This window comes from Equus caballus, chromosome 16 (genome assembly GCF_041296265.1).
Source record: "Equus caballus isolate H_3958 breed thoroughbred chromosome 16, TB-T2T, whole genome shotgun sequence".
NCBI classification, from domain to species: Eukaryota; Metazoa; Chordata; class Mammalia; order Perissodactyla; family Equidae; genus Equus; species Equus caballus.
In genome coordinates this window covers 73,670,518-73,685,315 of record NC_091699.1, presented here as the reverse complement: position 1 = coordinate 73,685,315, position 14,798 = coordinate 73,670,518, and the positions used below count along the sequence as shown (strand labels likewise).

Sequence of the window (14,798 nt, the reverse complement as noted above, 5' to 3'; positions counted from 1 at the left end):
GAGAATCTCAGGACAATTTTGATTTTAGCTTGCTCCAAACTTCCCAAAATGATCTAAGCAAATTTGAATCACAATCCGTTTCAGAAACCTGATGCCCTGTGGTGCCTTGGTGCAAATTTTCACAGCTGTAGACTGGAGCGCACATCCTGAGTCTGTTTTGATCTGAATATCCATCTTCAAAGCAGCCAAAGTGCAGGGAAATCACTGGAATCAGGAAGAAATTCTTCCAACTGGTCCCAAATCTAGAGCTTTAGGATGTTCGCTTAACAGCTACTTTCCCATGACTGGTGGTCCCCAGTTTTGTATACAGTGAATTAGTTTGTTTTTATTGTCTTATGTAATAATTTTTAAATATAATTCCATTTACAATTTCACGCTTCCCTTTCAACCTAACAACATAGATGAAGATGTTTCCTTCCTTTTGGACTTTCTGCCAAGAATTGGGAACTGTAAACAAGCAGTTAAGCTACCAGAAGGTGGTCCTATTCAAAACAACCCTGTAAAGCAGCACATCTTTTGATACATGAAGCATTACACCTATTAATACAAATATACATGTTTTGGAGCATTCTGTCTATTACATATTTAACTGAGGCACACTTAGACAGTACTTTCCACAATAAATGGACTAATCCCAGAGATCAGTTATGATATAATTACTGTAATGCTATAATGCCATGTCTACATAAATACAATTTTTTAATCCTATGAAAAAGAGAAAAAGATATTTTATCTGTTCTGAAACATTTTTTCATGTTTCAAATTTTAACAAATTTTAACTTTAGATCTGATACAAAATAGTACAACTGCAGATTTTGCATTCCAAGAGAGGCATAATTTATCTCCAGAGTGGATGTTACTATGTTAAGGAAAATAATCTAATGGGCCTTCTGGTGAAAAAAAGATAAAGTTCCTGGAGCAGAGACTTAACGGGTGCAGAAAGACAAAGAGAGAACAGAATTTCTCTGCAGGGTAAAGAAAGATAGATTTTGAGGTTTCCTATGTTAAGACCCCCGGAGAAAGGAGGTAAGAGACTGAAAAGGGCAGTAGGAGATAAATGTGAGAACACTATAAAGAAAGTCACCCAACAACATGCCGGAGGCTACGGTTTCATAAGAAACAATGGCTTGTGACCAATTCTGTTATAAGTTGTTGTTTGTTGAAAGATGTGTTCCACTCCCACTCAAAACGAGAATGAAAGTCTGCTCTACATACCGCCTGTGTTTGGTTAATACGCAAGTAGACATGGTGGATCCGCATGAATGGAGCAGTACACAGCATTTACCAAACTCATTTGCTCCATGGTCTACTTTATGAAACAGAGTTTCGTAAAGACTTAAGAGTTATGAACACATTAGAGGCACTGATGGAAATAGAACACACACATGGACATCCAGGGAAAAGCACTGCAGCCTTAACAGCTGGCCCTCACGTCAACTTTCCTGAATCTCTTCCCTGTCTTTATACTATCTCTTCTACGCTCACTGAGTCTCCACTCCAAAACCTGAAGTTTTACTGCCTTGGCACACATAAACTCTAAGGATTCTGAGTCTGAGAGTAACTTTCTTGCTATGATCCCATCTTTCATCTTGAATCATCATTTATACCACCACTAAAGACCACACCAACGGGATATTCAGTCCTATTTTCTAAGAAAACTTATCTTACCACCCATTATTTTTTTACTACCTCTGACGACTGCTGTCCCAAATGTCGTATTGAGTATATCCAGGCCTTTGGGTAATCCTGGTGTCTGATCATGAGATTTTCCTAATGGTGCCCGTTGATGGCTAAAATATACTGATTCCTTTTTGTCTTTAATTTTCTGTTGAAATGCTGTAATAGGCTGTGGGTTTAGCAACACCTTTGCCTAAAGAAATCAAACAAAGCACAGATATAACAACAGAAAAAGTAAAAATCTGAAAACTGAAATTCTAATCAATACCTGGGGAGAAGAGAATATGATTTTGGAAAAACATTTCATTAGCATTGCCTTTGCTCATCTTCAGATGAACTGTCAGAATTGGGGCTATGAAGCTTAAACATTAATTTTCAATGGAGTCAAAATGTTTCCATGTGGCTAAAAAGTTTTATGAGGGGAGCTCCCCAGTTACTCAACTCAAATATTCCAGAAAAGTGAGAATGTCAAGCATAAGAACCATGTGATTTCCACAAGCTCTCTCTAGGTATATAGATCAGGTCTTCTGAATCTAGACTGGCCATTCGATCAATAGCAGGTAAGAGTCAGGCCCCGCCTCCACTCAATGTACATAAAAGCACTCTGCAGTGCCTCTAGACAATATCGCCCAGTCTTTGTCCTCTCTGTTCCTAACAAAGCCAGACAGTATTTCTCTTTACTGCAAGAAAATGGAGCACAATTCAGCTTTTATTATCTAAGAGGAGAATATATAGTTTGTGGCTCAAACCATTAATTTTCACAATACTCTCTCGGCTGCTGCTTAGGGATTTTTTTCACTGCTCAAGATGAAGAGTGGGAAGGAGATTGGAACTGATGATTTCACTAATGCCTCATTTGTGCATTTCACCTCAGTAAATTAATAATGTACAGGTAAAAAAAGAAAAGAAGTTACCGGTATTGAAATTTCAGATCTTATTCCATGTGTCAAATAAGGTGCAATTTGAGGGTCATTCGCTCTGCCGTAAAACACCCTTTCGGCTCCAGCAGGTGGATATCTGAAGTTGAAAAATTTTTTTGCCTCAGGTGGAGTAAGTAGCTACAAACAGTGAGACAAGAAAATAGAATTATTAAGTATAGTTTTTTAAATATTAGCAGGACTGATCTATACCAATCAATGAACACCCTTCATTGCATGCATGCAGTAAGTACATGGTGAGCTACAGCCCCAAATCATGAAACTTCCCAAAATTTATGTTTTTTTAATGGAAATAAACAACATATTTTAAAAGTTATGTTTAGAAAACAATCAGGAAGTATCCAAATTAGAAAGCATACCATAAATGACAATTTCCTATTGAAATAAATGGAATCTCCAGTAGTTTTGGAGAGTTGCAAATTCTAAGCCTGGAATTTTCACTTCCTTGGACAAACTCAATAGAAGACGTCAAAACACAGTAAAGAATCCGATTGACCACGTTCAATTTATACAAGTTTCAGGAGGAATGTTGAGAGTCGTCTATTGCATGTTCACACAAATGCATATGGAAAATGCTCACCCTGGGAAGTTTTTCAGTCAAGCAGGCTGCAACTCTGTATCCAACAGGAAAAACTTTCCCTGCCTAAGAAAAAAACGCAGTAGTTAGCATTGTCAGAGTAGAGGGGGAGCATTATGAAGAATGGAATTTATTTCAAATTTGACGTACAGTCTTAATGCTACAAGGTTACTTTCTACTACTTAACACAATTAAGAACAAAAGTAAGGACAAATAGCAAATCTAAAGCAATTGTGATAAAACATAAACACTAAATGCTAAATATATATACGTATACCTTTTTACTCTGCTAGCATTGTCAGTGATCTACCCGATTCCAGGACCTCTGTCACATGCTGAGCGATTCAACTTTCAGAAATAATCTTGTCATAGTTCACAGGCTAATTATAGGAGTATGGCTGCACTCAAGCTAAACTCAAGATAAAGTGTTAGGTGTTTCTGTGTAAGTATGAGTGTGTTTGTGTGTGGGTGTATTTCCATCAACACCCTAACTTTTGACATGTGCAAACATGTCACGTCTTGCCAAGTGCCTTCAGTGAATGGCCCAAATCTCACTTGCCTTTGTTCACTTAATTCTAACTTGGGTCTGATCTGTCCTTTCTTTGCCCAAAGCAAAGATTATAACTGTTCATTCCCAGCAATGTGCCTCTTATCTATTTCCCCTTTATCATTTCAAGACAGCTGAGAGTTATTTCTGCAAAGTATAAGTTTTTCTTTAAAAAAACTGAGAGAGGGGCCGGCCCAGTCACGTAGTGGTTAAGTTCCCACACTCCACTTCAGCAGCCCGGGATTCATGGGTTAGGATCCTAGGCATGGACCTACACACCATTCATCAAGCCGTGCTGTGGCAGTATCCCACATACAAAATAGAGGAAGCTTGGCACAGATGTTAGCTCAGGGACAATCCTCCTCAAGCAAAAAAAGGAATATTGGCACCAGATATTAGCTTAGGGCCAATCTTCCTCACCAAAATAAAGAAAGAAAGAAAAACTTTAAAAAAAAAAAAAAAACCTGAGAGAAAGAAACTGCCCATAAAGAGTGTTCTGGGCCTCTGGAGGGCCATGGCGGGAATCAGTTAGGACACAGAAAAGCAGAGAGATTGAGAGTTGGGTGGATGGATGAATGGTAGATGCTGGAGGAGGGATGGCTACATTAGATAAATATAGGGACGGCTGGATGAAAATATAGACAGACAGATATAGACGGATAGGTGAAGGGTTTTTATTATGTCAAATATCGAGTGCAGAATTCCTCTTTGGAGGAGAACCAACAAGGTTTAAGAGAGTATCTTGATGACATCTCTGTGTATAAAAAAAGAAGCCCAGAGCGGGCCCAGTGGCACAGTGGTTAAGTTCACACATTCCACTTCAGCAGCCCGGGGTTTACCAGTTTGGATCCCAGGTGCAGAACTACGCACCGCTTGTCAAGCCATGCTGTGGCATGCGTCCCATGTATAAAACGTAGAGGAAGATAGGCATGGATGTTGGCTCAGGGCCAGTCTTCCTAAGCAAAAAGAGGAGAATTGGCAGCAGATGTTAGCTCAGGGCTAATCTTCCTCAAAAAAATTTTAAAAATTGAGAAGCCCACAGACATGGCCAGACAGAAAAGTTAATTGCTTTGCTAAAAAATGGGAGAAAATGTGAACTATTGACAGGATAGACTAAGGAAGGAAGAATTAAAGGAGATGATAGATAGATTGAGAAGAAAGTGAAAGGAAGGCAAGATCTAGCAAGAAGATGAGCAGGGCCAAGATGAGAAACTGGCCATGAAGCAGCAGCCCAGCCTTAATGCCAAATCTTAAGTAACTTCTACTCACACAGCTACGTTATGTGAGGAGAACCTTGTGGAAAAAAGAAAAGGCTGTGTTCCAGCTTGGGGTGAAGGCAGGGTGGAGGAAAGGGAGGAGAGATACAAGTGATTTGTAATTCAGCTGGAAATTATAAGAATCTTATAGATATCAGGGAACATAATCTTTTTTGCTATACATGTTATAGGAGCTCCAGTCATTCTTTTAAATAGTCAGAGGAAAGATGACCTCATGAGGCTGAAGAACACAGAGATACCAAGGCAGCTACTCTCTGTGTCATAGGTGGTTAGAGAGATAGAAGGAAGAATGGATTGATAGTTGGATCAATCAGTCCATGGCTGGACAGATAATTCTACTTGTCTCTCATCTGCTTCCTTTCCAAGTGCCTGACAGCAGATATTCTAGTTTTCCAGCATTGTAAATAGTCTATTGGACAGAAATACCCTTGGTATTCCTCATAGAGTTGCCCAGAGTAAAAGCAATTTGATTGCAAATCAGTAGCTGTGATTAGGTTTTGATGTCCTCATGCCATTTGATTGGAGACACAAAAATGAAAGCCATTATGTTGGATTTCTATCTATAGTCTCATAATATATTTGAAAGTCTCCCCTACCCCACGCCAGTCATGGAGCTCTCTTTTTATTTCAGTTGTTCTCAAGGATGCCCGTTCATCAATCTGAGGTGTGAAGGGTAGCAGAATATGCCACCCCAAAATATGCCTCTTTGGCATAAGGATTATCTAGGGCTGATATTTTAAGAAACAGCAGATGTGAGAGAAGTTCTGAAAACAGAGTATAAGCTATCCTTTTGTAAGGGACATTTATATTTTACAAAGGAAATCACTTGTAAAGATGTCTCCCTCTCTGTACCAGGAAAAGAAGGATGACTCCAAAACTCCAGAAACTCTTATCAATGGAGAAGGCACTGAATTAAATCTGCATAACAAATCTTACCCTTGTTTATCATGCTTTCCCTGGTAACCTCCCATAACTGGCCTTGTCCTTGCCCCAACATCTTTCTTTTGTCTTTGGCTAATGATAGTATTTAAGGTGATGGCTTGGGCCATACAGGGGAGTTACTCAGTTTTCCTGCATATCTCCCACTTATAAATGAGGCGTACATGCTAATAAATTTCTGTTTGTTTTCCTCTTGCTAATCTGTCTTTTATGATAGGGAGTCTTAGCCAAGAACTCAGAAGGGTAGAGGGAAAATTATTTTTCCTCCCCTACAGTTTTTCCACCAATTCCCACAACATTAAATACACTCTTTTCTTCATAGCCTACACTTTGAATCTGGCTATCCCAAACATACTCTCCAAGTTTGGTGAAAATCTATTGTGTCACTTTTCATGCGGCTCAGTAAGAGACAAACCAAATGAAATTGTGTTTTATTATATAGATATAAATTAAACACACTAAATATGCAGCAATGGGCAAATGGCTAAATGAACTATGGTGCTGTCCAATGATATGCTACTGTGGAATCATTTTAAATGATGTATACAAATAATTTTTAATGGTATAGGGAAATTTTCATGAGATAATGTGAATTAAAACAAAGACGTACATTTGCATCAGACAAATACACAGAATCACATCTCTATACGCAGTACACACAGAACACAGACAAAAAGTTGTTAGTTGTGAATCTATTTCTGAGTGGCAAGATTACAAGTGACTTTTATTTTCTTCTTTGTCCTATCCATCTTAATATTTTCTACTATGCATTGCTTTATTAAGCAAAAGAAAGCAACAGGTATCAAAAAGTCTGTAAACAACATCAAACAGAAGGAAAAGCAAGAGCACTAGAAACTAGGAATAATAATCAAGCATCTGCAGACCCATGACAGAATTTAAAAGCAGCTTTAACGGTCCTGAACTCTAAAAGGTGGCCTAGGGTGATCCAATGACCTCCCTAACCTGAGAAAGAGAAAAGTGACGTTCCCTGAGACTTCCTTTTGCCTCAGGGGCTTTGGTGTTAGAATCCGGCCAAGAAACATAGACAAACATTAGGTGTAACCCATCCTCCAACAGGCCCTAAAACACTCTGGCAGTACTCTGAACTCCTAGCAGGGACCCCTTCCTCCACCACCAGGCCTGGGTGGAGCTCCTTAGCGCTGTTCCCCAAACTTTAGTCCCACGATCACTTACAGTTAATAGATATAGTAAAAAAAAAAAAAAAAAAAAAAAAAAATTCTGCTGGCAAAAACTTGGGAAATGCTGGATCTTTAACACACCAATGTACATTTTGAATCTCAAAAGGGAGGATCGTTTAGTGATTTCCCATTAATTCAGCCTTGAAGGCTTTGTTTGTTTTTTGTGACACTAGACTAGCCTTGCATGTAAAGCCCTATAGGAAAACCTAGCCAGAAGTTTCATTTCTCTGTTTCTACTACTGACTTCATTTATAAAATAAAAGTCCTATTTTCCAAGGTCGGCAATCAAAGGAAAATTTCCATATAGGTAAGACAGTGAGTTTTTAATAACATAAATCTTTTCTCCTTTCTCTTAAAGACTTCTTTCCAGTTACCATTCTCAACCACAGATTGGTTTTAGAGAAAGAAGTGCTGCCCCCTTAATTCTCAGGCTCAAACTTACATTAATTCCCCACAACACAACTAAGCCCAGCCTGGAAAAAACACTTTAATAATGGCCAGCAGATTATTTCAAAGGAGAGAGGGAGAAGAAGATAAAGTCTCAAATCCAAGGAGGAAAAATGAAACCAAATAATCTATTTTACAAGGTATATGCATCTACATCTTTGCGGCTCCCGCAGCAAGGACTCCCTACCCAATTCGTCACTCACCTCCACGCAGTATTGTTTTAGCACCCATCCCCCAGAAGGACAAGCCTATGCTCCTCCAAGTTCAAGTCATTTATACAGGACAGATAAGGCAAGGAGGCCATATGGCCGCCGCATTCAAGTGTTAAAAGAACGAATGCCTGTCGTTATTTTCTTTCTTTCTTTGTTTTCTCTATCTTTCAAAATTAATTTTTGTCTAAGCAACATGTGTACTCCATTTAAAAATCAGAGTTGTAATAAAAAACAGCATTTCTCTGCCCCATTCATACGTAGTCCCGCTTTCTAGAGATAACTGCCTTCTTCACTTGCAGCTATTTTTTCTGGTATTTATCTTGACATTTCTATACAATCTCCTTACAGTGCTATGCATTGATTAATTAGTTTCAGACATCATCCACTGACTCCCTTTTATGGTCTAGAAGGCTAGAGCTCTCTCATACCATCACTACTTCTGCTCTCCCATCCTCTCAATAAGGCTACATCACAATTTTGTATAAAGCCAATAGTGTTGCCATTATCATAATTAGATTACTGTTCCCTGCTGAACCAAGAATGTGTATGTTATTTTTTCATAATCATCACCTTTGGTTTGCTTTTTTTTAAAAGATTTTATTTTTCCTTTTTCTCCCCAAAGCACCCTCGGTACATAGTTGTATATTTTTAGTTGTGGGTCCTTCTAGTTGTGGCATGTGGTATGCTGCCTCAGCATCACCTGATGAGCGATGCCATGTCCGCGCCCAGGATCTGAACTGGCGAAACCCCCGGCTGCTAAAGCAGAGCGCTCGAACTTAACCATTCAGCCATGGGGCTGGCCCCCGCTTTTTTTTTGATGTGCCTATCTCTATATTTTTCCAAGTGATCCATCTGATCTGTTTAACTTTAAGGGTGTATTCTTTTTATTATAAACTCCCTCCTACAACGCTTCCTCTTCCTGCTTCAACCCCAGCTGGTTGCTCTTTAGGTCTGGTGCAGAGTCCTTGTCCTCAGAATGGTTCCTTTGCCATACTTTACTACTGGATTGCCCATTCCCTGGATTCCATCTATTCCTCCTTTTGGGTCTATGCTCCCATTTCACTGAAATAAATTCTTTAGTCATTTCCTAAGACTTTATGGCTTTATGCATAAAAAGCCAACTTCTGTTTCCTTACATCCTTGAAAATGTCTTTATTCCACTCTTACCTTTGGTTAATAGTTTGGCTAGGTATAGAATACAAGGTAGCAAATAATTTTGTTTCTGAATTGAAGGCATTATGCCACTGTCCTTTAAAAGACGGACTTGCTATGGACAAGTCTGATGCAGTTCTGAATTTTGCTCCACTGTATGTGACTTTTTTCCCCCCTATGGAAGTATTTAGAATCATCTCTGTATTCCTAGTTTTCAGAATTTCACAGTAATGTTCCATGTAATGGGTCTACTTTCTTTCACTTGACTCGATCCTCAGTTAACTCCTTGGATTCTTGATTTGTATCCTTCAAGGAAATTTTGCCATATTTCTTGGATAACATTTTTCTGCTTTATCTATTCTCTCTTTCTGGAACTACCATTAATCAAATGTTTTCTAATCTTTTTCTTTTTGTTTCAATGCCTGAAAAATGTCTTTGACTTCATCCTCCAGTCTTCTATTGAATTTTTATTTAAATTATCATATTTAAGTTCTAAAAGATTCTTCCTTCTTCTCTGGTTTTTCTCTTAAAACTTTTAACCTTGGGCTGGCCTGGCGGCACAGTGGTTAAGTTCACAGGCTCCACTTCAGCAGCCTCGGGTTCTCCAGTTCTGATCCTGGGTGCAGACCTATACATCACTCATCAAGCCATGCTGTGGTGGCATCCCACATAGAAGAACTGGAAGAACTTACAACTAGGATATGCAACTACGTACTGGGGCTTTGGGGAGAAAAAAAAGTGGTAGACTGGCAACAGACGTTAGCTCAAAGTTTCAACCTTGTTTTATGGATGCAACATCTTTTCTCTCTCAGATAATCTTTTTGGTTTGTTCACATTTCTCTCTGTTCCTTCTATGTTTGTATCTATATTTTCTCTTAGCTTGTTTTGACCTTTCCCTTTCAAGCTGGAGTCTGATCATCTTATTAAAAAGGTAGGCCCTACAAAGATGATTAGTAGTTCTGTGTATATTGCAGGGTTTGTTGGCCCTTGGGCTTCCCTATAAGCTGATGAGATGATGAGGCAGTCTTTATTTTGGTAGAGTCCCAAGTAAGAATATTTTTCCTCTAGACTACTCAGACTTTCCAGAGAATAATAATAATAGTTGACAATTACAAAGCACACAGCATGTACTGAACACAGTTCTAAGCGTTTGATGTGTATTAATTCATTTAATACTCATAATTATTTCTATGAGGTAGGTACTATTACCATCACCATCTTCACTGAGTAACAAGGTTACCCTGCTTATATATTGGCAGATATCTGAACCCAAGCAGGCTGGCTTTCAAATCTCTACTCTTACTCATCATGCACTACTGCCTCTCTATGCACTGCCTACTGGAGAGGGCTGGCTTTACTCCTGGCTGCTGGCTCTCAGGGGCCCCTTGGGAGAGGAAGCTAGGGAAACTGCTTTACAGAAAGTACGTTTTTACTTATTTTTCACTTTTTCTCATATCCCGGCGCTTGATGATAGAACCAGCGGACTGGAAGCTGGTGGCACTGAAGACATGACGCCCAGGTGGCTGGAGCCCTTTCCCTTTGCCTCTGTACATTACAGGGACGCCCAATCTCTGCCCAAAAAAGGAGGGTACTCTTTACTTGTTAATGCCCCATGGAGCTTCCTCGCCCCCCTACCTCGCACCTCTTCCCACTCCTCCCCCACCGCCTTATCTTCAACTTGGTGTCTTTGACTCCAAAAACCACTTAAGGAAAATAAATCTACAGTTTTGGTGGAAGGGAGGGGGAATTGGTACAGAGAAGTAGGGAGTCAGGCTAGCATAGGATGGAGAAGGTACTGGAAACCCAACTATGCTGAATATGGGCTTTCAACCAATCCTTTGATTTTCAGATCCAAGCTTTAACACATCTTCCAAGGGCTGAGCTTCTCAAGGATTATTTCAGACAAATTGAAGCATTTCTGGTGGCAATCACTGTCTGATTTCCCTCAAATATCATTTTTCCTTGCTCTGCAAAATCGGTTGCCATATCTCTGTCTTCCTATTTTCTAAAGTCCATTGAAATTTCTTAACTGCATGTCCTCTTCTATTTTCTTTTTCCTCGTGGTTTATTATCTTAAAAAAAAACTATTACAGGTCTCAAAAATCAGGAAATTAACATTAATCTAATACTAATATCTAATATAAGGACCCCATTAAAATATCAGCAGTTGCCCCAATACTATCTTTTATAGGAAAAGGAGCAAATCCAAGATCACGGTGTGATTGTTTGGTTCCTCAGCAGACACTATGATTAGACATGTAAGAGATTTACTCCGGAAAACACCCATGAAAGATAAAGGGGGAAAAGTAAGCAGGGAGAGCTCTCAGACCATAACACCTGTGAAAGGTGAGAGAGAAGGAAGTATTAAGAAGGAAGAACTTCAGACTACAGCACAGTTTTGAGAAAATTTTGGCCAGGCCAATGTGTGGTCTCTGAGACTAAGTTTCCTATTAAAGGAATCCCATGTTGTTGGGCAAAAAGGGTCCAGTTGTGGTAGCCCTGCCATGCTCAGGCATTGGGAGCATGGCCTGGTGAACACTGTAGTATATCTATGGGGCAGCAGGTAGACGCTGTCAATCACCTACACTCCTCATAGCAGGTCCTCCTGAAGGGACATATGAGCAAGGCACCACCACAGCCACCGCACATGCACAGAATTTAGTTGTCATGTCTCTTTGTCTCCTTCTGTCAGGAACAGTTCCTAATGTTTCCTTGTCTTTCACGACCTTAACATTTTTTGAGCAGAGGCCAGTTATTTTGTAAAATGTCTCTCAATTTAGGTTTGACTAGTGTTTTCTTATGATTAAAGTTATACATTTTTGTCAGAGATATCACAGACACAATGCTGTGTTCTGTCAGGGAACATACACTGTCAACTTGTCCTGTTACTAGCAGTGTTAACTTTGATCACTAATGAAGGTAATCAAAGTAATGTCTGCTAGCTTTCTCCACCATAAAGTTATTTTTCCTTTGTAATTAATAATTATTCTACATAAATATCCACTTCCTCATTAAACTTTCAACTACTGTTTTAATAGCCATTGATGACTCTTGCCTAAATCATTAGTACTGTGATGGTTGCCAAATGATGACCTAATTCCATCATTCCACCTACATTTATTAATTGGCGTTATACTGCAAGGAAGCTTTCTTTTCTTGCTATTTATTCAATCATTCATGTAGTTATTCAGTATGTGCTCATGGATTTCTATTTTATTCAATGATAATTTTATTCAATGCTCAAAATATAACAGTTGGGCTATTAGGAGCCCCTTCGAGTTTGTTTCTGTGCCTCTTAGACATATCTGCACCATTCTTTGAAAATTTTCTTACTTTTTGGCTCTCAAAGGTGTTCCAAGTTCATATCGTACTGCATCAGCCCTACAGTCAGCCATTCCTCCAAAGAGTCCTGATTCCTTTTAATAGAGAATGGTATTTGGAAATCAAGATCTTGGTTTTGGTGTACTCATTGCTACTAGATAAACATCACTTCTAGGTCCTCTTAGAGGATAGAGTTAGGAAGTGTGTGTATGTATACACACCTGATACACTAGCATCTACATCAATTTTACAACTTTCTATTTAGTTAAATGTGTATAAATACACAGATATGAATTTTGACACGGACATAGACCAGATATAGATATAAATATAGATATGCCACTGATACCTCCAATTATAGTCCAACACAACAGAATTCGTTCTATCCTTCTCCTTTCCATATTTGTAACTCTTTTCTCCATTAGTGAGAATTCTGGCTTCTATTGTCCTCAATAAACTTACTTATCTGCTCAGGCCCTCTTTATGTAACCAAAATCCCAGCTGCACTGATTACCTCCTCACTCAGCCACCTCCTTACTTGGTTCCTAACCATACCAGTGCCACCTCACTTGGCCAGCTCCTCAATCAGTCCCCAATATTACAGCTTTCTGTGACCAAGTACCGTTTTCATTTCTCACACAATTGGTTTCCAAGATTCAGATCAACTCAGGAAAGTTGATACAAGATCATTTTTAGCTCAGAGACCCATAATCATCATGCTGCCTTCCACTCTCCAAACTCAGTGTGGGCTAGCATAACGGTCCTGTATCTCCCACTGGGCCTTGGTCAAGATCACTCTGTTTTACCCATTTATATCCTTAAATCTGAATATCTCAGAAGACAAGTTAAATGTGATAGCATCAATTCCTTTCTGCCCAGAAGGCTCTGAACCCATTATGCAAATGAAACCACCCACTTCTCAGAATTCTGCAAAGATTGGCTTTTTGCAAATTAAGACAAAATGAGTCTTTGTACTTTTTTTTTCAGTACTAGAGCTTGCATAAGTAGCAAGTTCTCACAAGATTTACAAATGGGTGACCCCTTTGCCTCTCCCCATTCCCCCAATAGCTATCAGGTTCTCTTAGCATAGAATAGGGGAAAAAATAAGGCATCCCTCTGCATGACATTTACCATATTATAAAATTATTTGTCTATTGGTCTCAAGCCTCTAGACTCTAAGTTTCTTGAAAGTAGGTAGTGTATCATTTTTCATCTTCGTAGCCCCAGTGCCTAACATACTGTCTAGTCATTGTAGATACTATCATTTTTTTCTTATCCTTTTTTTGAACCTTTCCTTCCTTCATTCTCTTTGTACTTCACGGCTCAATACTGTTTACCAATGCCCTTTATATGGTTCAGTTGTTTTGCTGTAATAACACCAGGGTTTCTGCCATAGTCAGTGCACTAATGGCCGTCAGGGGCCAGGCTCAGGATGTCTTGGAGAAATGACCATTATAGCAATTTTCATCTCAACCAAAATGCTTTCCAGGAACCAAGAACCTTTCAAGGGCCACTAGGCCTTCACATGGAAAGGACCTATTTTTCCCTGAATCATTTTGGATTTTGACGGATACTCTAAAAATCTCTCCTCAAGCCACTTTTTCTTGGAAATTTTTCCTGAATACAGGTCCTTGCTGTCATACCAAAAACTGTTTTGCCAGAAGGACTAGAAGGCCTGAGGGGGTCTCACAAATCCCTTAGAGTACACCTTCACTTGCAGCTCAACCCCAACTCCGGGCAGCAACTTCAAACCACAGGACGAGTGTCCACACAGTGAGATGTATCTGCCCCTCTTCCTCCAACACTAGAAAGGCCTCTCACTGAGATGAGCTCCCCCAGTTCCCTGAATGCACCCTGAACAAAGCAACTGTCCTCAGGGACTGATCTTCGCAGGCTTTTCACAATAGGAATTTCCCTCTAAACTCTCCTCACAGCCAAGTTCGAATCTGGGTTTTGATGTCACTCAAATGCATTTCTTTCCCCCTCTAAAAGTGGATGAACTCGGAGCATCAAATACTTTACCATCCCATCCCTTGGTCAGGATATGGCGTATCTCTTGTCCTTCCGCTTTCAGCTTATCTACCAAATTATATATCATGTGTAGAAAATATACATAATATATATACTGTGACAAGCATAAAGAAAAATGAAAGGCTTCCCAATTCTTTTTATATACTAGCATTATCCTAATACCAAACTCAGAGAAAGATAGCACGAAAAGCAAAACTACTGTCTAATCTTACATAGGATCATAGATGCAAAAATCCCAGTAAAATACTGGCAATTCAAGTCCAGGAATATATTATAATAATAATAATATATCACAACCAAGTAGGGCTTAGCTCAAAAATATGAAGATGATCCACTATTAGAAAATTAACCACTTTAATTTGGAAAAGATATGTTTCAACAAATGTGAAGAAAGCTTTTCATAGTTCAAGGCCTATTCTTAATTTTTAAACATTCTTAGAAAACTGGGAATGGATACAGCTGTCCTTAACTTGATATATCA

The 14,798-nt window shown here is 39.2% G+C and overlaps 1 protein-coding gene and 1 non-coding gene across 2 annotated transcripts in view; both read right to left on the bottom strand.

Annotated features, from left to right (window-relative positions):
* Window positions 1-14,798, bottom strand: part of EFHB (EF-hand domain family member B) — a 46,473-nt gene that overhangs the window by 26,523 nt on the left and 5,152 nt on the right. Inside the window, exons 2-4 of the mRNA XM_005600908.4 lie at window positions 3,196-3,258; window positions 2,592-2,735; window positions 1,690-1,870 (exon numbers count right to left, since the gene is read on the bottom strand). Of these exons, the coding sequence (XP_005600965.2) occupies window positions 1,690-1,870; window positions 2,592-2,735; window positions 3,196-3,258 (388 nt within the window). The remainder of the gene's footprint in view (window positions 1-1,689; window positions 1,871-2,591; window positions 2,736-3,195; window positions 3,259-14,798) is intronic.
* Window positions 10,416-10,553, bottom strand: LOC111768521 (small nucleolar RNA SNORA57). The gene has a single exon (XR_002800921.1). It is a non-coding gene; the product is annotated as a small nucleolar RNA SNORA57 (small nucleolar RNA).